General features: G+C 32.8%; 2 protein-coding genes and 1 long non-coding RNA gene across 7 annotated transcripts in view; 2 read left to right on the top strand and 1 right to left on the bottom strand.

Annotated features, from left to right (window-relative positions):
* The window catches only part of LOC119642670 (neprilysin-2-like), a 46758-nt gene that overhangs the window by 9784 nt on the left and 12310 nt on the right, over nucleotides 1-24664 (bottom strand). The gene's annotated exons all lie outside the window — the stretch shown is intronic.
* On the top strand, nucleotides 2824-4154 carry LOC119642673. Its single transcript, XR_005248109.1, has 5 exons — nucleotides 2824-2913; nucleotides 3001-3084; nucleotides 3155-3323; nucleotides 3379-3722; nucleotides 3857-4154. It is a non-coding gene; the product is annotated as an uncharacterized LOC119642673 (long non-coding RNA).
* Nucleotides 14676-16868, top strand: LOC119642672. The gene is made up of 2 exons (XM_038041904.1): nucleotides 14676-16385; nucleotides 16448-16868. Exon 1 carries the CDS (start codon nucleotides 15038-15040, stop codon nucleotides 15674-15676), a length of 639 nt encoding a protein of 212 aa, XP_037897832.1. The 5' UTR covers nucleotides 14676-15037; the 3' UTR covers nucleotides 15677-16385; nucleotides 16448-16868.

The raw sequence follows: 24664 nt of genomic DNA, 5'->3' as shown, positions 1-24664 counted from the left end.
AAACTAAGTTTCTTAAGGGGCTTCCTATTCCTGTGAAACCTTATACGGCGTGGAGTCCAAGAAATAGAACCAAATGCTTCAAATTTGGTCCACTTAATTTTTATGTCGAATTACTATCATGAACAAATTTTCATCGTAAAACCTTAAAAATTAGGACAATTTGGCATTTAAGGGTTTACATTTCCTGAGAATCCCTTTATGCGGTGGTATTCAAAAAATAGACCTACACGGTCCAAATTCGGTACGGTTGATTTCTTTGTCAATTTATTATTAAGAAACAATCTTCACCATAAAATATTGGAGATAACATGTTTTTATTATATAAAGATTCGGTTCTCGTGGAATGGCTATATGAGAACAGATTCAAATGATTGCCCCAGCCGAATCTAATCTTTCTCACCAGTTTATAACGTCAAAGTACTGCTATTCAGTGAGTTTTGTCTAAAAATTTTGAAATTTGGCAATTTTTTTCCATTTGACGACGTTCCAGAGTAAGACTTTATATATGATGAAGAGACTAGCTTACGTCGATTCAAAAAATGGCTCTGAATCCATACAATCCATCCGTACAATCAAAAATGAGTCGGCATGAAGCTCGTCTGCGTGTCACATACGTCCGCATGCACATACGTCCGCCTGCACCACAAGTGATGTAGGGTATATAATAATAGTAATAATAGTAATGCTTTTCTCAAAATTCTGGAATTTTCATCATTAACTAGGGTAACTAGTCCTACTAATATGTTACTCGATAACAATTTTGCGTTAGTGGGGTTTTACGATAGCTTTCGAAAAAAGTGCAAAACTTAACGGCTGATTGGTCGTGGTTGGCATCTATAAACCCAAAATACAAAATTACGATCGACTTGCTCGATTGTCGGTAGCCGTAAAGCGACCTCAGTATTCGCTGGAGCTGTTTCTCCGTTTTGATTCCAAGAAGTATGAAGACGATTTTTATATGTTTTAAGATTTGCGGTTTCATATGTAGAAACCCCATTTAAGTCTTTTTGTTTGTGTATTAATTTAGAGAATTAACTCTACTTTAAATGCACACACATGACGATGTTGTGCTCTTGAAAAAAATTTCTTTCATTTTGAATAGGAAGTCTTAATAATTAAGCTTGTCTTTTTAAATATACTTATTTTAATTGTGTTTACAACAATACAATTGCCGTTGTAAATAAATGCAGACTTTATGTTCATTTTAATTAAGGCGTCAGTGATAGTAATTTTTCATAAATTAGTTACTTGATATTAAATATGATACCTAATAATAAAATAAAGAAAGGAGTTCACTAAATGCCCTAAAGTACGAAAGAACACTTAACACAACTATTTTGCTGAATATGGGTTAGAGCTTTTAATAATTATAAATAAAGGGGAGAGAAAAGAAGATATTAAAGGAGAAATTGAAGCTAATGATTGAAGAGAATATTAACAGTATTAAATAGAACGAGAAAATTGTATATAGTTTACAAAATTTCAGTTAAAGGCTAAAATTCAGTTCATAATTCATAATTTATGTGTTGCTTGTCGTTTAGAAGTTTACCTAAACATTAGACTATGCCAAGATTTGTCAGGATCAAAATAAATGCTACCAGAGCATCTTTAAGTGAACACTTTAGTAATTATCAATCTGTCTGTCTGTCTGTCTGCCAGCCTATCCGCTTGTTTGTTTTTGCGGGATAGTCTTGATTAATTTACATAATAAAATCAGTCTGATTATGCAGCTAAGCGCACTATAAGAAGATAAAATATAAAAATATTAGATAAAAATATTAACTTGTAATATATCAAGATATGGTCAGATTTATCTAAATGAATGTAAATTATTTTTATTTCGACTCTTATAAAATTGCGAAGAAAGTACTTTTTACTTAATGGTGATAATGGTTATTGAACCTTTTACTAATCGCCAGCCTTTATTAGAATAAGAAAGGTCTTCAATAAATTGTAAATAATATTGTATGATTCATTGTTGCTAGGCGGAGAGTAATACGCTTATAAAGGTAATATACATACATATTACTGATTACATTCATCAATGATAACATAAATATAAACCGTTTTTTGACGTTATGTGTTGATCAACAAATTTTTGGTCTTAAATCGACGAAAGTTGAAAACCTATTTGTCCAACTTTGTTCTTGTTCGTATTCTAACCTTGAATCTGATTGCAAATACATATACTTGAAAGCTCTCGGGAGCGAAATTAATTTATTAAGTCGAATGTTTTCCTTAGATATTTAACAATGTATTTTATGAAAACTAAAGTAACTTAAAGGCCTTCGCTGGACTTCATATTCCGACGTAACAACATCTATTCAAAATTAAATGCTACAAGCCTCGTATAATGACATCAGCATCGTTGGATATCAATAAATACTAAACCTACTCGCATAAAATTATTTCAAAGAATCCATATATACCTATGTATACTGTGATCTGTCGATTACTATGTTTCGAGGTTGAGATCGTTGAGGTTGCAGAACTGCAAATAATATATCGCGACATATATTTCAGGAAACATTTAAGCAGAAAGTACTGCAATAATAAACAGATGCTGCGTTTCTCTATCTGTCATTTACAAGTCGTCTGTCTTTTGATAAACAACTTGTTTTACAATGTTTGCCTTTTTTATATTGTTGTTTGAAAAAGGCGAAAATAACAACGAAGCTCTTTTAATTGTTTTCTTCCTTTTTTCACTAATTAATATTAGTGCATAATATAAATATATATATATATATATATATCACTTGTCACTTGTCTTCTTTCAACAAAAACAGTGTTGTTTCGACACACAAAAAAATAGAACAAAGAATATTTGCAAAAAAAATGAAAAATTCAATAATTTAGAAATTTTATATTAATTGTTTTTCGATTTTAGCCACGATTGAATTAAAACAAGTCAAGGTGAGCACTTAAATTATCGATACAAAAACCACATAGCTTGCTTAAAAGTTAAACGAAAAAAATTAATGGAAAACAACTTATGTACAGCGTTTTTAAATAAGAATTTAACAAAAAGGAAATCTATATTTGGCGTGGGCCGAATTTCGCTTACCCACCACCATGCTTTTCAGGGTGGGTAACCCTTTTCAACCGTGCGTATTTCATTTATTTATTTACCTATTTATTTATTCACTTTCTAAAGCTAATTGATTAATTAACCGTTTCATGGGAGCTTCCTGAATAATGTGCATTTGAGATTTGCTTACTTTTCTGTAACTTATGCGCAGATCTAACGTCCTGGTAATTTCGTTCTTTTCAATCTAATTGTAAATACAGGCCAAATCTACTTGACTATCAACATGATCTTGCTTGTATGTATTTTTTACTTTGAATCGAGTATTTATTACAGTTTCTTTAATATTCTAGCATATCAAAGCCTCTCTTTTAATCACGGAAATGTATACTATATTACATCGTGCACTATTTCACAACGTTTTCAGGTTATCTTCCTTTTTTTATTGAACAAGTTTCATAGCCGGCCAATGCAATATTTTATGCAAAAATTATAATTTGTTTTTAATGTAATAATATAAAATAAGAAGTAAGGCAAGAGCGTTGTTTGTGAACACGAGGTGTGAGGAGATGAACATTTTCACGATCAGCTTGTAGCTTTCTTTTTGGGGAGACTTTAAAAGAAGTTATCATCTCGGATATGCTGTTTCACGAAGATGATGTAAGCGAACGGATCACGATAATGAACATGAATCTAAGTAAGCAACACCTTTCATTGGCAATACTACACTTTCTATGCAATCCTTAAATTGAACCTAAAACCCAATTCATTTATCTATTTCAACTCAGTTAACCAGCTATTGACCAGCTTCCCTCTATATTTTTGTTGCAGAATGAACTTTTATCTCTCACATCTTTTCCAGGATGATCATTTTAGTTTGGGGGAAAAAAAGAAACTGGAGAACCATATGATATGAATCATGAATATGATACTACTTCAATCATTTTAGTTGTGTTTCAGGCCAAAATCTTTTATACAGTAATGGATAAAATTAAGCTCCTCAAGAACAAGTGTACCCGAAATGTATACTTTATGTTACTTTTAATATTTTATAACACGCCCTAAAAGTTGATTATTAGTTATTAATTAATTATTTAAGGAGACTTTGATCCTCTTTTTTCTTCTTCTATTATATATATTCTATTTACAGTTTACCTAATAGAAGTAAAAATAATACGTAAATATTAAGAGAAGGAGTTATTGCCCTGCAATGTGCACAATATAATAATACAGGTATCAAGTGTTTACATAAATAAATAAGTGCTATGCAAACTTAGGATCATCGAGTTAATTTAAGGGAAAAATGTAATTTAATTTTCAAGGGCCGTTTTCAATATATCAATTTAAACTGAAAGTTGACTGACTAAAAAACACATTTTTGGACCAAAAGTTAAAGTTCTCTTAACCAGCAATTAAATAGTCTACTTTTCAATCACATACAGTTTGCTAATTGTTAATTGGGTTATTATGATTGAATTTTTACATATTGTGATTTCATTCTTTTTAACCTGCTTATTTCATTGGATTCGTCTAGGGAAAATATTGCCAAAGTATTTACGAAATCAATAGGTGTACAAAGATATCTTGAACATAAGTGTTGAATATGTTTTTTAACGCATAGAATTTCAAAACCATCATGGATAGCTTTTTCGCAGACGAGCCCACTGAATATTAGTAATTATACCAAGAATCTCAGATTGATAGTTCTTATTATTTATTTCAATGTTCGGCCCGCTCGACGCGATTGTGTACCATGGGTCCAAGTAGGTTGGAAGATATATATCTAGATGCATTTATTGTTTATTATTCACAACATACCCAGGGATATATTATACGATTGCAATTAGAAATATTACTGCCATTCAAAATAAGTGGTGTAAAAAACCCCTACACAGCGGGAACGTTACACGCCTAAGCATTTCAATGTTTACTTTGTCCTTTCACTTATCTACCCGAAGTTCATTATATAAGCGAAATGTGTACATATTATTGGACTTAATACACTTTTCCTCTCCAGCCTCAATGTGATATATACATGGATGTCGGAAGAAATTTTTAAAGCGTGAAAAATAGCCCATCGTGCAAGATTTTTTTGAAGACCTTTTCACTTTTCTAAATACTCCACCGTAACAGCTTTTATTTTCCTTTCGCTCTAATGTAGAACAAGACACAAGAAACATAACAAGTCAACCTTGAAATAAGGCAAATATGAGAAATCACAGAAGATTAAAAAGACAGCCGCTAATTGCAATAAGAAAGAAAGAAATAAATCAACAATTTCTTAATGAAAGCAGCGCAGGTAAAGATGGTCAAGACTATTTGTGGAAACGAGCAAGATTCCAACTAAGGTTTAGTCTAAAAATGAGTGTAGAAATGACATGTAGAAAGATGAAACTTTTGCGCATCATCTAAAACAAAACTTTTCAGAGTAACTACTCTTTTTTATAAGTTTCTGTGGCCTGTTTATTTTAAAAGCGAAGCAAGTTCATTTAAAGAGAAAGAAATAAGAAGATAATGCCAACTACAGATAAAACTTAACAAGATTTTTTATTTGTAAACAATGTATAGTCAAAAAACACAAATTTCTTCATATCTGTGGTAGACGGAAATTTCAGCTATTAACGGTATGATAAATATGTGTGTGGGAAAGTTGAAGTTGCGCAATTCCATCTTAAATTGAAGTTATCTATTACAAAATTGTTATTCCGAAGTACATATATTGTGTACCTTACTAAGTTTGCGCGGATGTATGCAACACTCAGAAGGGCTTGCGAGAGACCCACCTTTTACCATGCCAATTGATTTAATATCATTCGCTGAATGGTCTGTTGGCTTGTAGGTCTGTCCGCCTCTGGTCTGCCCGTCTTGTTTTCTTGTGTTCAACCTACTATTTGCAATACTTGAGATATTTTGGTAAAAGTTGGTGCACTGACGTGTTTTGGTCTAGAGACAGACGCCATTTAAAATGATTTAGATCAGAGCACTTTTTCTACCACGCAAAGCTTCATCTTGAGCTATAAGCCGACGTAGAGTGTTCAATGCCAAGCCCTGGTCCACTATAGCGTTTTTACTTGTTTTTTTTCAAGTTTAATTTTATTAACGCATAACTAATCATTAAATAATTACGACTATACAATCGGTTGTTAAATAAAACTGTGGCGTCGTTAAATAGTTGTTTGGCGAAATAGTAGCGCAATAAACACTTACTAGAATAAAAATATTTTGTAACATATACGTAATCGATAGGAATTTATTTTTTGCAATAAACTGTAATTTTTACTGCACAAATTTAAAAATTAATTTCAGATCTACCAATATTTTGAAAGCCTGCAAACCATTTTTACATTCTAGATATACCTTAACGGCTAGTAGCATTAATCAAAATTCGATGCCATCTTTTAATTTAGCCGTGACCTTGATTGTGATAAGATTTTACAAGGAGAACTTTGGAATCAAACTCTCTGGCGGTTCCGCAAATAGAGAAAATTCAAACTTTTAGTTGCAAGTGATAAAAGAAATCTAGAAATCCAGTCATGACGGAAACCGTAAACAACTGAGTCCGCAGTAAAACTTTCCAAAGGTATGGCTTCCGACTATCTTGTAAGTCTGCCAATACGTATACGAAAATATCTGTAATTTTTCGAGGTCGACAATGATGTCGACGATTATGTGCATAAATCTTCAGTGTCTCTACGCTACCATCTGGGTTTTTCTGTCTCCCAATTATTGATTTTGGACAGGATATACAAAATTTACCCAATTTTTCTTTGTCTGCCTTCATTGATACTAACGCGAAGATTTTGAACCACAATGCGATAAATTACGCATAACCTCAATTATTTCATTGCGAAATTTTTCTGTCACGTATGGACTTATGGACAAACTGAAGCATCAAAGTGATAGAGGTGATCGTTCGAGCGGGTGGGCTAGAAGTGAAGGTCGATGGGTTATTTTTTGCAACAATCGAATACGTTTCTTAATTCATCTGTCCAAAAAACTTTTCTTTGATCGTTTTTCTCTTGACCTTGTTTAAAATCATGAAGAACAGCTTGTGTTTCGACTGCGGATGAAACTTCGATAAAGATTAATAAGACCAAAAAATTAGCTAACAAGGTGTACGTTTTATGATCGTTCGTATTTTTCTAATTACACTGTTTGAATTTGGCAATATCTATTTCGAACCGTCATATTATTAAAAACTGTACAGTCGCTGCATGGATGCTATCCGTTGTAAGATTTTAGAAAAATGTATAAAGGGTTTCCCCAACTGCTCTTCGACGCACGCCGTACACCTAATTGCAGAATATAATTAAATTCTTTTGATTGAATTTTAAGCATGCTCGTTTCACAATGAACCGTTTTGATGCAATGGGTCGTTGACGTTTAATTTCGGATAAAATGCATGATCACAATGTCTTTCGATTGCGATAAGAGAGAATAAATAGTGATTTTTCAGGAACTGAACAAATTGTAACAGAGATAATATCGTTCTTAGATGACATTAAACAAGATGCGCTTAATTTTATTATTTTATCAATAAGGCGTTTTCTTTTGACGTTGACAAGCAATCCAAAATCTTGATGACAAGCGTTTAAACCATAAAAATTTCAGCAGATCATCTGACAGTTTTCCGAAAGATAGTTGAAGCATTTCACGTAAAATGCTGAAGTTTTTTTTATCACCAAGACGAATATTTTCTGACGATTTTTGTAGACGTTTCCTTTCGTAATCTCAAGACCCGGCTAATAACGCGTATTTTAGCGTTTCGCTGATGCCCCTTACTGCGTTAAGGGCACTGCTTTTATCAGAACCGACTAGGTTATAATATTTGGTGGTATTCAAAGTAATTCTAACTGAAAAAAAATTGAGTTTCCAGTCGACTTAACCAAAGGCGGAGGTTAGTCCTCAAGCAAGGTGGTACCTTCGCAGCGACACGTGCAATGTTGTTTTGCTGCAGCCGTACGTCACTTATTTCTGCGGAGTCTAGCATTATTGATGATAATTTGTAAGTGAACTAAAAATTAACAAAATGCTTCATGAAAAAGCAAAAAGCAAGTACAAAAGTGTATGTTTTAAGTTGACGCAGAAAATGTGGTTATTTATTGCTTCGTCGAAGTCATCAACGATGATGTCGTTAAATCGTTGTTTTTCGAAGTAGTGACTCAATAAACACTGTCAATAATAAAAATAGTCCGCCCGCAGCATAGACGTAACCGACCCCAAATTTATTTTTAGCAACATAATGGAATTTTTACGTTTTGCAAGCATACCAATCTGTTTTACATTTTAAGTATATCTTGACAGTGTTGCCAACAACCTTAAAACTATTATTAATTCCCATAAGATAAATTAAGTCAAAAGAGACTTATGGGCCTAATAAGACCATAAAGTTTCTTTCGGCATAGAAAAAGAAAATAGAGCAGTTTAAACGAATTATACTGTTACAAAATTAGACATAACTACATAATTACTAATTGGTTTCCAAATTGTAAAATAACCTAATTGCTGCTTTGAACTTATTCACACTCACAATAGCCTTGATATTAGAAATTATCAAATTCCATATACTTAGGGCATTCAGGAAAGACATTTTTGATGATTTTAAATACTTATGGCTTGGAAGTATTAAATTGACCGTACGTTTAGATCTGACGAAGTCGATTTTCTCATGTGGATGCCTTGGCGTACAAGTATATTGTGATCAAAAATAAGACTAATGTAATTTTTCCTCTACACCTATATATCCTTCACCAACCAACTTCATCACTTTTTGTTGTCTTCAAAACACTCAAGTAATATCCTGTGACAATAAAGTGGATTGGCGGAAGGAACTTATAATGCACAATACCATTATTTAACAATATCTTGATTTTTGAGTGACTTTGGCGCAGTTTTTTTGGTCTTGGCTCACTTTTTCCACGATATTCGCTCGATTTATCAGTTGTTTTCGGGCCGTACGCATACATTCAACTCTTATCTCACATAATAATGCGTTTCATGATCATTGTGCAACTTTTTCGCTCAAAAAATTTACACATAGTAAAGTAAAAACCGGAAAAAATACTTTCTGTATCCTACAAAACCAAGCACAGCTGAAAAGCTAATAACGTTTACGGTTTGAAAATTGATAAAGATGTCTATCAAAATGCTACCAATTTAGAAAAATTATTTGTTTGTTATTTAATATACCTGATTTAACTTGAAGATTAATATTACTTTTTGATCACAGTATTAAATAAACTTGCATTTCTTGACGAAATCTACGCTATTTTGTCGTATTTATGTTTATTGAAAACGTATCAGGGACACTTATTGACAGCCAACTGTTCTTTAATTTTGAGACCATCAAGGTAGTCATATGCCATGGCTCAATATCATACAAATGATACAACAAGACATTTAATTTTAATTCAGTTTGAGTTGTAACGTACAACCAACAAACAAAAGGATAACCACGGTTTCCTTAAAATATTAGGCATATGCATGGTCGTAAAATTGATATGATTGTCAGCACTTAAATGAGAGTTAATTATGAAATCAGCGTTAGCCACCTGACTGACAGTTTAACCGCTGCATCAGTTATTATAACAGTAGGTAGAGTAGTAGTAAAACGTCCACAAAATATAAAAATTATGTCTATTAGTGGTTCCCAATATTTTTAATAACAATAAATAGGCTTGTATACTTTTAAAATAAAAGGATGACATACAGAAGAAATATTGAATTATTTAGATAGCCCACGTTCCATGTATTGGCTAACTAGAAATAAATCAGTTATTGAAATTAAAAAGTAAGCTGGAAATGGAAACATTAAAAAATCCTCTGGTTTTCATTGGACAAGTGCGTTACCTATTAAATCACCACCACCTATGACAATGAATGTCGCAAATAACAAATAGTGACAGGACTAAATAAACGAGAAAGTATTCTAAGCTTGCACATACCGATTTGAAAGAATATATTTACGATTACAGCCACTTAGGTCCCATTTTATTTAGTTTATACATTAATGATCTCCCATCGGTGATTAATTCCAGCCAGATCTTAATGTACGCTGATGACGTAAAACTGTTTTCTTCCTTCTGTCTAGAATCGCAATCACATCACCTTCAAAGTGACTTGAATAATTTGGTTGCATGGTGCTCTTTGAATCTTCTGAAACTAAATCTAAATAAATGTTAGAAGCTTTCTTTCTCAAGAAGAAAGTCATTCATTGCTCAGTATTTCATTGGTTCGCGTTAAAGCAACATTGCTTAATGCGCGTAATTTACGTATGTCGTACTTAAACTATCTCTTAACCTTAAAATGTCATTATGAGTCGAAAATAAATTGTTGTTAACTATAATCGGTCGTCAAACTTATGCATGTTTGCGATGGCTTAGTGGTTCAATCGCAATTTGGTCCTGTACCGGTTGTGGGTGTGGCTCTATGCTAGTTGTGTACATGCATTTTTTCTCTTTTTTTTTCTTTCTTATTTGTGTTATTGTATTTATATTAAGTTTCAAAATTAGTTAATATAAGATTTACTTTAAGAGTCAATTGAACTCGACTGTCAAAATTTTTAGTTGAGTTTCTTGTATAAGTGGAATAAACAAATAAATAAATTACGATTGGGATTACTTTCAATTCTCGACTTAAAAGTCATTATTTCTTATGGTGAAATCAAGCATAGCCACTATTTTTATTGCTGATATCCTTAGATCCTAGTGCGTTAGAATGTACGTCTCTGGTTAAATTAATGATAATAATATTGCTTGAAACAAACACACTAAACTTTTTATATCGTCGCTCTTTTTTTTTATAATCCGGGGGATTTGTATATTTAAAAATTATAAAGTCTCTTCCAGCCGTTAAAACTTAGTTTCCATAAAAGTACTCCACTCTGCCTTTTCCAAATTTTATAGTATACCATAATATAAACGAACATTTATTTATATATTTTCTCAACCCTTACTAATATCGAAAATTTTAATCGAAAATGCACACAGGTATACAATAGCAGCATCAGTTTTTATGTGTTCAATAATAACATAATAAATTGAATTTCTTTTATAAGACTATCTTACCTAACATGAACTTATGCATTTCCTTGCATGTATTTTTGGGTCAAGTAATCGGTTATCTTATATCTGTTGAGACAAGACTATTGTTTCAATTTAAGTGTATTGAAGTAAATAAACCAAATGTGACACACATACCTTTTACAGGCATTAAGATAGTACATGCACATGGTAACATATATAACACCGAGCTCATGGATTGCAAAAATCATGGTAACTTTTAAAGGCATGTGCAAATAGTCGATTCTTTTTATTTATAAGCAAATTAGGAAAGGTTGAAAAATACCTAAAGTGAAATGAAATAAATTACACTAAATAAAAGAGAGAAAAAATGAGATCAAAGGGAAAATAGAGATAACAATGAAGAACAACGTTATATTTTGCAATCTCAATTATTAACAATCGGGAAGATAGTCCTCTCACAAGGAAGTTGGAAAAATATGTTCAAGCTTTTTGAACGTACTCTTAAGGTCCTAAATTGCAGGATTTCATCTACAATTAATATGTTTATATCCCATGCACCTTTTTTCAGTGCACTTGCCCATTAATACATATTCCTATGTGAATATCTGATGCAAAGTACTATACCAAGAACATGGTAGCATGTGGATCATTCTCATTATCAGACACGAATCGGGCTTATTATCTGATCTTCATCTGCGAGCATTATCCATGTTTGGCATTCCAGAATTTTACGGCTTGGACAATTTTTAATTTGTCTTTCTATGGTGGGTACAAGAAGGAAGAAATTAAACTCAGCTTGGTTTTTGGTATCCAATTGCGCGCTCACCATTCGCTCGTAAAGCAGAATGAATATCAATTCCTCTGGAAAATTGTCTCCATTGTTCCGAAAATGTCATGTTTGATAACTTGAGTTTTCATGAGAATTAGTGGAGTTTCCAGGACACAAAATTCTAATGAACGAGAAAACGACATACACATTAATGGCGTGTTACCTGCGTCATATAGCTTGCGACTGGCGAACAAATTAACAACAATTGACAGCAATTTAGCGGGAAACGAATTAACTGATTGAGGTAGTAATGGTAACTTGCTTGTGAAAGAACAGCAGAATATTTGCGGAATGCAAGATCAGTCGGGCCAGTCGTAACAGAGTCAAAACGGGAGTCACAAAAGAGTCGAAAGTCAAAGGAAGGAATTACAATATTCGAATGGGCTAGACAAGAAGGACACTCAACTTGTAAATATAAGTTTCTGTAAATAATTTGTAAATAGATTTTCTAATTTTGTGAATAAAACTCATTTCAAAAGTATATATAAATAACGTAAAAATCTTAAAAGGCGGATTGATTTACGTTATAATATCATAAGCATTAGTTTAGGGAACATTATATACTTTTCTACTAATTGCGAATTGATCGCGGAGTCATCTAACTGCTCTTTGCTGATAAAAGATTTAGAAAAATAACTTCTTAACTTCTTAACGTAAGCACTTTTTAACCAACACTCGAAGAAACTCGGAATGTATTTTGGTACCAATGAAACGTGTATGGCAGACCCGTATCGCAGATGCAAAGTTCCCACAAGGAACAGCTAATTCCGTTAATGTTAAAATATATTGATTGTAAAATAAATGAATTTTTAAAATTAAAGGCACTTTCGACTTATTCTCACAAACATTGCTTTGCGTTGGACATATGTTTATAAAAGGGATTTGGTAGACGCCTCTGATGGGAATTTGTCGATTTGAATAAAAAAAAAATTGTAGAAAGAGCTAACAGTGTTAATTAGTAAAGTAAAGTTATCAGAGCCTTAAAGTTCAAAAAAATCAACGCATTATAAAGTTCGTATGTTTCCTGTAACGTAATACGACTTTAAATAATATTAACAACAATCTATCAACAACAAAAGTAACAGACAAATAAAAACTAGCAAACGTTTTAATTTTTATTACCTTCAGTAAATTTAAAGTGTAGTCATTGCCCTGTTATTGCAAAACAAATTCATAAATATTATAATAAACACGTATGTACATATATATATGTATATGTAAGTATTATTTATTTTATATATTATAACAAATATATAAACAAATGCACCTTTATATAAATGCTTTTATGATATGTAGATATGTTTACTACTTTCTGAACGACCGGTATTCATGGCACATACAACACGTTCGTGGTTTATGTGTAATTTTGTCAATATTCCACCAAAAAAATTAATTTATTTAAGGTTAACTTTAATGAACGTTGACAATTAAATATTTACAATAACAAAGAGACAATAGAATCAAGGAGCCTTTTTTTTTTAATTTGAACACTTTTCTTATTATTATTTTATTTGTGTGCCAACAGCGTAAACTCGCTACAAGTCATGCGGGAATTTCTATAGATTAAATTAATATTCTATTAATGATACCTTCCTATGTTTTATTTTTTGCTGTTGTTGCTTTTTTAATTTATAAACTTTTTTATAAGATTAAACAGAAGACTAATGATAATAATAATAAAAAGGAATTACTTATTAAGTGTCGCTAGGTGATGATGAAGTTCACTTTGATGAGTAAATAACAAGGAATCTTGTTAATAACTTAATACATCTTCTTTTCTTGTTATCAGAAAAAATCTGCTCCAAAACCAATTTCAGGTAGTCCCTTTTATTTTTTAAAGATATGCAAATAAATTGGATCACGGTAATTACAGTGATAGTGGACATGCTTGTATGAATAACTAGCAAAAGTTTTGCAAGAGTATAGAATAAGTTTTGAGACAGGAAAAAACAAATGTTTATTGATCTAGAAGCTGCGAAGAAAATTAAAAAATTTCGATCCATTTCATGTTTGCGACCTGCTTCCGTGACTATTTCATCTTGATTGATATTTTCAATGCAATCAAAATGAGATAAATGACATTTGTCGAATGCTTAAAAGAGGAGAAAAATATGCACCTTAATTGTTCCCAGCAGATGATTTTTAATTTAACTGATACTGACGATGATGTCAAGCAAGTTTTATCAACTTCACGACGGTGACTGATGGATTATTATTATTTGTGTTATTATTGGAATCTTGCTTTCAATAAAACAGATTCTTTCAGATAGCTTGCAGTGTATTTCAAGCTTGGTTTACATTGAGGACTTCGTCATTAAACTTGCACATTTTTCACTTTTCATATTAAGATAATAAATTTAAAATAACTTGTCTATGGCCGGTGGTACATGGGCTGGCAATTGGCGTTAAAAAATATAAAAGTATTTTGCAGTCGTCTCTCTTGTGGAGCTTTTCGCAAATCGTTTCTTAGTACAGCCTATGTATTAAGGCGCGCGAAATCGATTTATTCGCTCTGCGAAGAAGTGTTAGAAATTGCTAAAAACAAAATCTTATAGAATAGGGTCAAAATCGGTTAAACTCATTAAATACCCAATATCACAAATAAAATCGTAGACAAATAGGTTAGGAAAAATCGTACCTTACAAAATGTTTATGTCGCTATTGCAACAGTAATGTACAGAATATGTGTCCTTTTACTGGAAAGCGGATTTCCGATTCACTGGAAAACGGACGTTAAGAGAATAAAGGGAATTCCGGTCGGCGTTTTTATCCAAAAAAACGTAAAAATAATAATTTAGCGATTACAATACACCACGAACTCACCGACAGGTCATTATTCCCACCATGCGTTCAAAGTTGTTATTAAAGTTAATGCAAGACTTTTTAATCTACGTTATGAATTGATTTTAAAGTCACATGTACGTCAGTACTATCAAATTGAAAAAATTTTATTTATTTTCTCTCTTTATATATTTTGTTATGAAAAAATTCCCTAAAAAAGGAAAAAATATAAATACATCATAAAATTCTAATTTGTTGTAACAGTTTTAAGTGCGCATCGTTTTATATAAATTTAATTGAATTGCAAAAAGTGGGGCGTAACGTTGGCAAGGAGTCTATGGTCACATATATATATATATATACATATTAATTTAAAAAATGCAAGAAGATGTTATTGATGTTATACGAAGACCTACTTCTCCTATAACGACTTCTTCATACCAATTACGGGCAGATCCTCGATTTTGCGTAACACCGCACAGTACTGGCATGAATTTACATAAAATAGCCGTACGTAAGCGACTTAGGCAAACTGAAAACAGTCCCCTTCATGAACGGCGGTCAGAAAAGACGGAGGTTATTACGAGAAGGCAGGATGGTCATCAACCGATTTCCAAACAGTCTCGAGCACTTGAAAGGCCGCAGATTCTGAGCATATGTCCCTTGCCCAAAAGATCGGATGTGGCCATAAGTATGGGCAATCGCACACAAAAAAGAACTTTGGCTTCCCTAGTAATATGTGGATTTAAATATGTATTGAAAACCTTTGCACCCTCAGCTTTAATTAATTTTTGGAGTTCATCTTCAGTGGACACGGCAGCGAGTCGTGCCATTAAAATTCCACCAAAGATTTTGTGCAACCAAATTATGGAGAACTTTGAGAAACAAATACGAAAATTTTCGAGCTCTGAGTTATTTGGTAGTGATGCAGCAAGGTTTATTGGGCAATTGAATGAGATATTTCTGGGCCGGTTGCAACACATCGACAAAGCCGAACCCAATAACACACACGTATGATTAAAATTAGAATCAAAGTAACAAGAAGACAGCTAGAGATTTTTTCGTTTCCGTAGCTAAGGCTAATTACTTATCAGGAATGGGTAGACGTATTACTTAAAATCACGGAATCTCTCGTTAAAAATACGGAGGAAATGGAATCTGAGATGTCGAAACGATTAGATAACGTACAATGTAACGTCGGTTGCCGTCGCAGCCAAAGCAACGGGCTCTTGCAATACAGAAAAGACGTCGATACTTTAATTAAAGTTATCCAAAATGCTTATCACAACCGCTGTTGGGACTTTCAAGGCATCGATTTTGTCACTACATCACGGTCGCAAGTATTGGGCATCCACGGCGTGACTGAAGATTTGCGTAACAAAGGTGGTTCTGTTGAAATAAATGTATGTTGTGTAAATGTTAATTCTATCGTAACATATTCTGAACAATTTTTCTACTTTTCCGTCGCACCGCCTCTAGGAAACGCCCGTAGATGAATTGGAACAGAAACCAAAAGTTAATAAACGATTATTTTGTTCTCCATTAAGGCATAAAAATTTTGTAAAACATACTTTCTATCTTTTTTTTTCTAGAAACAGGTCGTAGTTAATGAATTGAAACAGAACGTTGATGTGCGTAAAAAATTTGTTTTCCATTTATGCATAAAAAACATATTTTCCTTTTTCAGAAACAGCCGTCCGTTATAAAATTACAGCGGAAAAATAAGGTGCATAAAGAAAATCATTTCCATTCAAGCCTACACATTTTCTAACACATTATTTCTTTTAGAAACTAACCATCGTTCAAGGGTTGGAAGCATCAAACAAGGTGCTTATAAAATTAGATTGAATTCCGTTCAAGCCCAAATTTTGACAGAATTAATTTTTACACTTTGATTTCACTTCCCAATCCCTTCTCCTTTTGGGCTCCACGCAGCTTAAGGAGACTGAAAATTCCCTCGCCGCCGTAGTTGCCGAAAAACAAGGCGAAATAGAAAAGCTTAAGCAAAAACTCAATTCAGTGGAAGGCGAAATGAGGAATGCAAAGAAAACTATTCAATTTAAGGAGCGACTAATTAAAGAGCTGATTGACGACCTCAAGAACACAAATCTCACTTTGACTAAAACGGATGTTCACGACTTGTTATCAGAAACTTTAAAATTCTTATTAAAAAAATCTTAAGTAGAAGAACACATTTAAAAAAAAACGGTAGTTAATTTGTTGTGCAAACGGTGAAGAAGACTGTCCACAATAACACTGCTTTATTTTTTTTTTTGGTAATTTCTGCGCATAATAATCGTCGTCTCGTCGTGGTTTTTGCTTTTACTACTTACGCACTCTCGGAAACTATTGCTTCAAAAACTAAATATCGAAAACATGTTCAAATATGTTGCGAAAGCATTGCTACTTTCTCAAAACAGTGGTGTCAGAAAATAGGAATTCTTCTTGCGAAGCTGAATAAAAAATTACTGACACGATATTCAATTCTTAAGAAGGGAAATGAATAATAGTTAAACTTCTTTATGAGCTAGTCGAGTCCTTTAATGTGAATAAAAATATCAATCGAAAATGAGATAATGTGATGGTAATCTCTTGCAGAAAGTTAGTAAGTATAGTATGGAGACGCAATGCATAAATAGACATGGATCTTTCTTTTGCCTGGAATAAGAAATTTGATATTTACCATTAATTATTCGATCGTTCCTTCGAGCCCTTCTGTTTGGAGTTCTCATAGGGAAAAAAGATTTTGGTAACAATTTTTTTGGTTTATTTCAATATATATTCCTTGACACAACAATTTTACAAATTTCTCCCTTCTAAAAATGCTACAAGGTTATATATATGCATATATATATATATGCAAATAGCTGCAGAGCTTTCGGTTAACGTTTGTATTTATAACGCAATTATCACAAATTAGAGTACATCGTAGTTTATATTATGGTAAAAACACAAGGAAGGCAATTTGAAAAAGGTTGTGTAATTGAGATGGGATTCACTAACCAATTTAGCTGATCTTCCAACCAAATTGGACAAAAAGCAGACGACAAAATTTAATTTCTAAAAATCTTGAGATGGTTTCAATAGACAAATGCTCGCGCTGACGAGAGCTTAAGGGCGCATATGTCTGTCTTTTAAATAAGTAACAAATTTAATATTCAGTGCAATGGATATGAAAATCGTTTTGAGGCGAATTTATTATAATCGAGTTTAAGCCAAAAGGCTTACACTATATGAAACTGTACACTATATAGTTATGTTCTTACATGCGTATATAAAACTATGTACATGTATTCAAGTTCAAAAGCGTTGTTATTTTGGGTGTATTAGTTAAACAAAAAGTGTTTTATGACTGTCGCCTGACTGCTTTCGTTTATATCAGAATAAACTAAAGAAAACTTGCGTTATTTAGTGTAAAATAAACTCTCGCTTCGCTACTCTCTCCCTCTCTATCTCTCTATCTGTCTATATCCCCTTGTCTCGGTTTCTTTTCTCTCATTCATTTTGTCATATAAGATATGTATATAATATATATATATATATATATATATATATAATGCATACATAACATATATATACATATGGATAGTGGGCGTACAAATAGAAATGTGCTGGTGTGCAATGGTATGTTTGAATTGCGTTTCCGTTTTGTGGCAATCGTTTGGTTAATAATGTTTTTCCTCATATTTATTGCATGTGATGTTGCAGCGAATAAATTTCGAGTTTCGTTATAATTCTTCCTTTTTCATTTTTTGTTCAGGGAAAGGTTATATTTCGGTTTGGGACGAAAATTCATTAAAAATATTTTTCCAGTGTTAAATAGCTTTTAAAATACTCATATCCAATTTAATTTACTTATTTTGTAGAATAAGTTCATCACATAAATATAAAAATTGTAAAACGTCAATGGATACCACTCCACTGCTTCTCCAGTTTCCAATTGTGGGTAACCTCTTACAATTAAAAGCAACACATTCATTGTGATTCCCACAAACTTTCTCCAATTCAAACTTTTGCATTCGGAGGGACTGTCCTTATGGACATCTTGAAAACGCCTATAGAACATAACATCAAGAAAATATTCAATTTCATTGAAACTTTATGGGCTAGACTAACCATCTAGGAACTTTTTTTTTAAGTAAAGCCCATAATCTTAGCTGCGTTACTGATGAAACACTACTGGTTAGCAAAAAAAAACCACGACTCAATTAACAAATTTTGCAAATCGTACGTGAAAATGGTAGGACTTCATTTTTTGTTCTCCTTAAAATAGCAAGAGTCTAAATTACGTACAATCTGAAAAAGGAGTCCCTTTTTTATTTGGTTTTATCTATAACCTCGAAGCAAGCATCGAGAATCTCAGCAAACTGGTTCTCACATTTTTAATTACTCTTCTCAACACAAAAAACACTTAAATAGGAACCATCGTCAGCCCACAATTCCCAAAGCATATATATTTGTATACTTTAAGAATGCGCAATAACCTATGAAATGTCTCACTTTATGAAAATACAATGTGCGGGTTGACGCATTCAAGATAGAATTGCGCAATATCGTCGCTTTATTTTGCAATTAAATCAATAATTATTATTATTATAAATATTTAGTGGAGGGCTCTAGAGGCCGAATATTTTCAGCATATTTTTTCTTTATTTGAGTGTAAAATACTCGTTAGATCCGCTCAGGATGGGATTGATCCGCCGGCTGAACAAAAATTCGAAGCATTTAATATCGAAAGTTGATCCCCTTGTTTACATACTTTTTGCGCAATCGAAAACAAATGGTACTTGCTTTTGGATTTGAAATGATTTTGTGTTAAGCCTTGTCTTTCTTTTTTTTCCAATATTTTAAATTATTGAATGCCCTTTGCATGTTCATAATTATATAAGTGGGTATGTTTTCCTATTCGAACGATGATCGTGATAACGGATATGAGCTAGTTACCGTTGAAGTTTGTCAAATCATTAATACTACCAAAATTGAGACACGCACATAATCAAGCGCTGCCTAACTTGTTTATAGGCTTGCGTGACTCTTACGAATCTGTTAAAACATAACAGCAATAACGAGTTAAGCATGAAAATGTGTTGAAAAACTACAAAATAAAAGTGAAAATAAAATGAGAAATGAAAATTGAATAAAGAAGGAAAAACGTTCTTGAAAATATGAAAATTTGAAAGAATTAACTGCAACCAAATAAAGAGAGAGAAAAGAAACGTACAAGAAATACAAGAAATATAAAAATACATTGGTATTTGAATTTTAATATGCATTTTCTATTCAATACAAGACATGATTTTGTCCCCATTTGGTACTAGTTGTCGCGTAAAAGTTACATATATATATCCGAAATTGAGCTTTTTTCATGACTCGGACGTCTGACAGCAATTATCAGTCGTAATACCAACGCATATCTCAGAAATATTATCGCTAGCAAATATAGAGACTGTACTTTGATTTTATTTTATCAAGTTATCAAGAGGATTAGGAGGGGAGAACGGGCGAATATTTCTTTCCGGAAGGTTGTAAAAAAGGAAATAGAAAAAAAAAACATAATAAATTCTAGAAAACATTCGAAAAAAAAAAATAATAAGAAAAAAATGTTTTGCGCTTGAGTCGAAATGAAATCGTCTGGATGTTTTTGACTGTGTGGATCTAAAATATACAATTTATGATATCGAATTTTGATATTACGGAAGATAATGCTTTGAAAAAAAATATTTGGAGCGTGAGTTTTTTGCGCTAAGCGATAATTTCATTACGTAATTTTTGGTGGAAAAGTTATCAAAACGTGTACAAAATGTAAGAAAAATCCCGACAATAATGAATTCCTTGACTTATTTGATATATGGAATGCTTGAAAATATCAAACAATACTGATATATGAAAATTACAAAAACACTCAATAAATTTTGTACACGTTTTTTTTTTTTTTTTTTTTTTAGGAGGAAAAAGTTCAATAGAAATGCTTTTTCTCAAAATTTGTTGCACACATTTTTAAATCAATAAACGCACTTCCCTTGTCTAATTAAAATAGCATCAGTATGGTATCGCCGGAAGTGGAACTAATTTAGCTAGGTGTGATACAATGAATTCGCCATATTCTTTTAACTTTTAGGACCGTGTAATCCCATCACTTCCTCACAGTATCTCTCTCTTAATCAACATTGTCCGTGATCTTTATATTTAATGCAATCTTTTCGCATTAACACTTTCTGGTCCCAATTAAGCACCGACGGATTTGAAATAATTGGTTTAAGAAATGACTTCGAGTAACGATACTTTGGACCGCCTCGATTCCCGACGAGATTAAACCGGAAAACGTGCATGCGCACCTCAAAAGTTTGTACAAAAAAAAGCTAAGTTGGACGTTACACAACGAAGATGTGAGGCTTTGGGCCAAATGAAGTCGTTTTGCCAACAGCCTTCTCTTCCCTCTGTTACCAAGAATGAAAAGTGAATTTACTATCAGAATCTCAGGAGCAAAATTAACCAGGCTCACCATCACAATCTGTGGTAAGACCGAATCACTATAGTGAGACGACGACGCTCTGTGCCTACCGAGATCAACCTGGCCAAACTGTTAATGCTAAACCTAACTAGCCGCAGTTAATTTATTTCAACAAGGCACTGATTAAAAAAACCAGAATATCAAGAAGAGCAACTCAAAATAATTTCTTTTATTACATAGCGTTCATCCATATATCCAAATCACAAAATAGGTTTATGATGTCTTTGATCGATTATTATTTACTTGCATCAATGCGCTATGCACATAATAAAGATCGCCTCACCTCTTACAAAATAAACGAAAATAGCTAGATGACTAGTCGGCGTCAAAAAGACAGCAGTTGTTTTGGTGTGGCAGCCACAAATTGTGCGACAAATTGAGAGAATGTACAGTTAGCGATGGCCAATATTTCGAATGCTGTATTTTTTATCATTTTGATATGAACGATTATCACGATATATTCTTCACTTGAGTTCGCTTAGATTTATTAACCTTGTTCCATTGATCGTTTATACTCCCGTAAGAATAAAAGAGACTAACTTTGGGAAGTAAGCATCGCACACCTATATTTTCGATTATTGATGAGGTCCGTCTCGGGGCCGTCTTCCTGTTTTTAGGTGTGAACCTAGCTCTTTCTCTCTATTGCAATTCTGAAAGCCGTGAAAAAGCCCTTAAGAGTCTCAACAAATAGCTCGGAGAGAAACGGACCAACCGTTTCCACACGTTAATATATGACGAATTGACTGAAAATGCCATTTCGAACTGTTTCAATATCGCCGCTTCATTGTTTACGAGGCATAAAAAGAAAAGTTTTCTGTGGCTGTGACTGGCGATAAGAGATGGATCTACTTCGACTATCCCAAGCGTGAATTCATGGGTTAGTGCAGGCGTGTCATCCACATCGGCACCGAAGCGGAATATTCATGGGCGTATTTTGTTGTGCACATGATGAGATTAGCAAGATGTATTACGAGCGAATTGGGTAAAAGATGTAAAAAAATACAGAAAAATATTTTGAGTAATATATATTGCATCGATTTTTCTCAATAAACGCATTTTTCAAAGGAAAAAATGGTCAAAATGATGAAGCACCTAATATAAATATGAAAAACTCTAACCTATACGAAAACCGGCAATACAAGTCATTACTTGTCCACAAAATCTGAGAGAGATCACTAATACCTATACAATACAAAAGATATCTCGAAATATACTGGAAAAATTCTTTTTGTTCTCTTACGTTTTAAGTTCAGTTTTTAGCATCTTACGTATTACGTTTTTACTGTAAGTGTGTGAAGAGAATTTCAAATTTAACCAGCAAAGACATTTTATAATATGTGCTAATTAAAGCGATATTTCCTAGTTGGCCGTTATTTGTCTTCTAACCAGGCGTTTTTATTTGCGTTGATGGACTGCCGTCAAATTTCGTATATTTATCGAATTAATTATAATATGGATTCACACCGCACTTAGCCAAATATCTTCTAAAACTTGCATCGACTAGGTTTCCAAATCCTCACTCGTTACTTATGCATATCTTGTACAATATATATAAGTCTGGGGGTCTGTGGTGAGGTTTAACAGGTAGTAATAGGACAGCATTCGACTATAGAGTTATAAATTTTCCTGCCGTTGTCTTTATCCATTTTGCAATACTTTGAGAGACGCAGCAAAGCCGCTACACGCTACAATAAAAATGTCGAGGAAGGCGAATGAGGAAGAATTCGAATATATCTAAAATGGCAGCTTTATCGTCCTAGAAAAATTTTTTAAAGGGCACGGACCAATTTTGATTCTTTCCATTCAGATTTTTGATAATATCTCTCAAGCAACATCTTAAAGAGAAGTGCCTAGCAGATTTCCGAAAAATAAATTTAAGCGATACTTATTAGCAAATGATCGCGTTTTTTTATCGGAAACTCAATTGAAATACGTTGAAAACAAGCTTAACAACTATTACTGGAATGATGGGCTTCCCCCAAAGAAGAACACGCCTTTGATGCTAATTTGCTAATTAATTTTATTCACATATGTCAAGGGCCAGGGTAATAAAACGTGATCTTTTTAATTGGGTTGTCAAAAAAGTTGTAACGTTCGCTATCAGAGTTATGCACATCTATATTTTTGTACTTAAATAGTTAGAAGTTTACAGTTCGAAACACGATTTGATGCAAACAAGTTAGGCGTGAAAAATCACTATAAGCATTTTTTTAAAAAAAAAGGCAAGATAAGTAAGTCTTGAGTAAAGTTGCCTTTACTACGACTACGATTCATATGTTGTATAACCAACGTTGGCCAGACACATGAGTCTCTTCGTCTATTAAAGCGCGTCATTGGTAAATACTTACATATACTATTTCTTCCCTAGATTACAAAAAAAGGACAGTATTCAGAAAAGAAAAAAGGAGAATTCTCAGTTCCATCCATTGGTCTTTGAAAAAACTGTACTAATATTTCTGATGACTCCTACAGGAAACATGAAACATTAATTCTGCTGCAATTCACCTCGCTTATGGCTACACCTATTCGATAAGAACCAGGGTGTAAAACATGGAACCGAAAATTACGGGCATCTGATCTATATCCCAATGAAACTTTCACATTCGGGGAAGACAACCAAAACTAAAACGATTCCATATTTGAAAAAAGCCCCACGGCGACCTTAATATGAGAGCCGCATGGCATTTGACGATTTTTGATTTCAACTCCAACACCCGATTGTTTATTTTCTTTGAATTTGAAAAAGACAAAGTAAAGAAAGTAAGCCTGCGCTGAGTTCCTGTTTCCTTTCCTGATGTTTTCTAAGTGATTTTCGCCTGTATTGAATATTCCCATGAACGCCTGAGGTCGCGTATCATTTATTCCTTAGTTCCGTTGAAAGTAATGATAACGATTTGGACTCGATTTAGTCGGCCCAGACTCAATCTATACGGCACGCGTGATTATAAAAGTTTGAAACGTCAAGCAAAGTCACTTTCTCTACGACTCAACTGTTTCCTGTTCTCTCTTCTTCTCCTTCTCTCTCACTCTCTTATAAATTGCATCTTTCGCTTCCCTCGCTTATCAAACGTTTGTTTTAACCAAAATTACTATTTGCAAATTTATCTAAACTTTATGAGTGTCATAAATTTAATCATTAGTAAGATTTAAATAAGCCGAAATCAAGAAAACATTTACATAATTTTACAAACACAAATGTAATAATTACAAATAATATTGCAATTGTACTCGTGCTACTTTGTTTCGATCGGTTTTTAAAAATCAACTATTTACGGATTACCAATAATGGGAGTCGTCTTAAAAGCAAAATGAAATTGAAAAATAATTGAATAATAATTTATTTATATTCCTTTACAAAAGGAAACATCTTGCAAGAGCATGTTGCGTTTTAGTTTTATGCGCGCTTTAGCATTTGTATAGCGAAGGCCCATTTTATAGAATTACATTACAAAGCAGGAAGGAAATGCTTGAATGATTGAATGAATGAATGAAGC

Source organism: Glossina fuscipes, unplaced genomic scaffold (assembly GCF_014805625.2).
Source record: "Glossina fuscipes isolate IAEA_lab_2018 unplaced genomic scaffold, Yale_Gfus_2 238, whole genome shotgun sequence".
NCBI classification, from domain to species: domain Eukaryota; kingdom Metazoa; phylum Arthropoda; class Insecta; order Diptera; family Glossinidae; genus Glossina; species Glossina fuscipes.
This window is presented reverse-complemented; position numbering and strand designations above follow the sequence as displayed.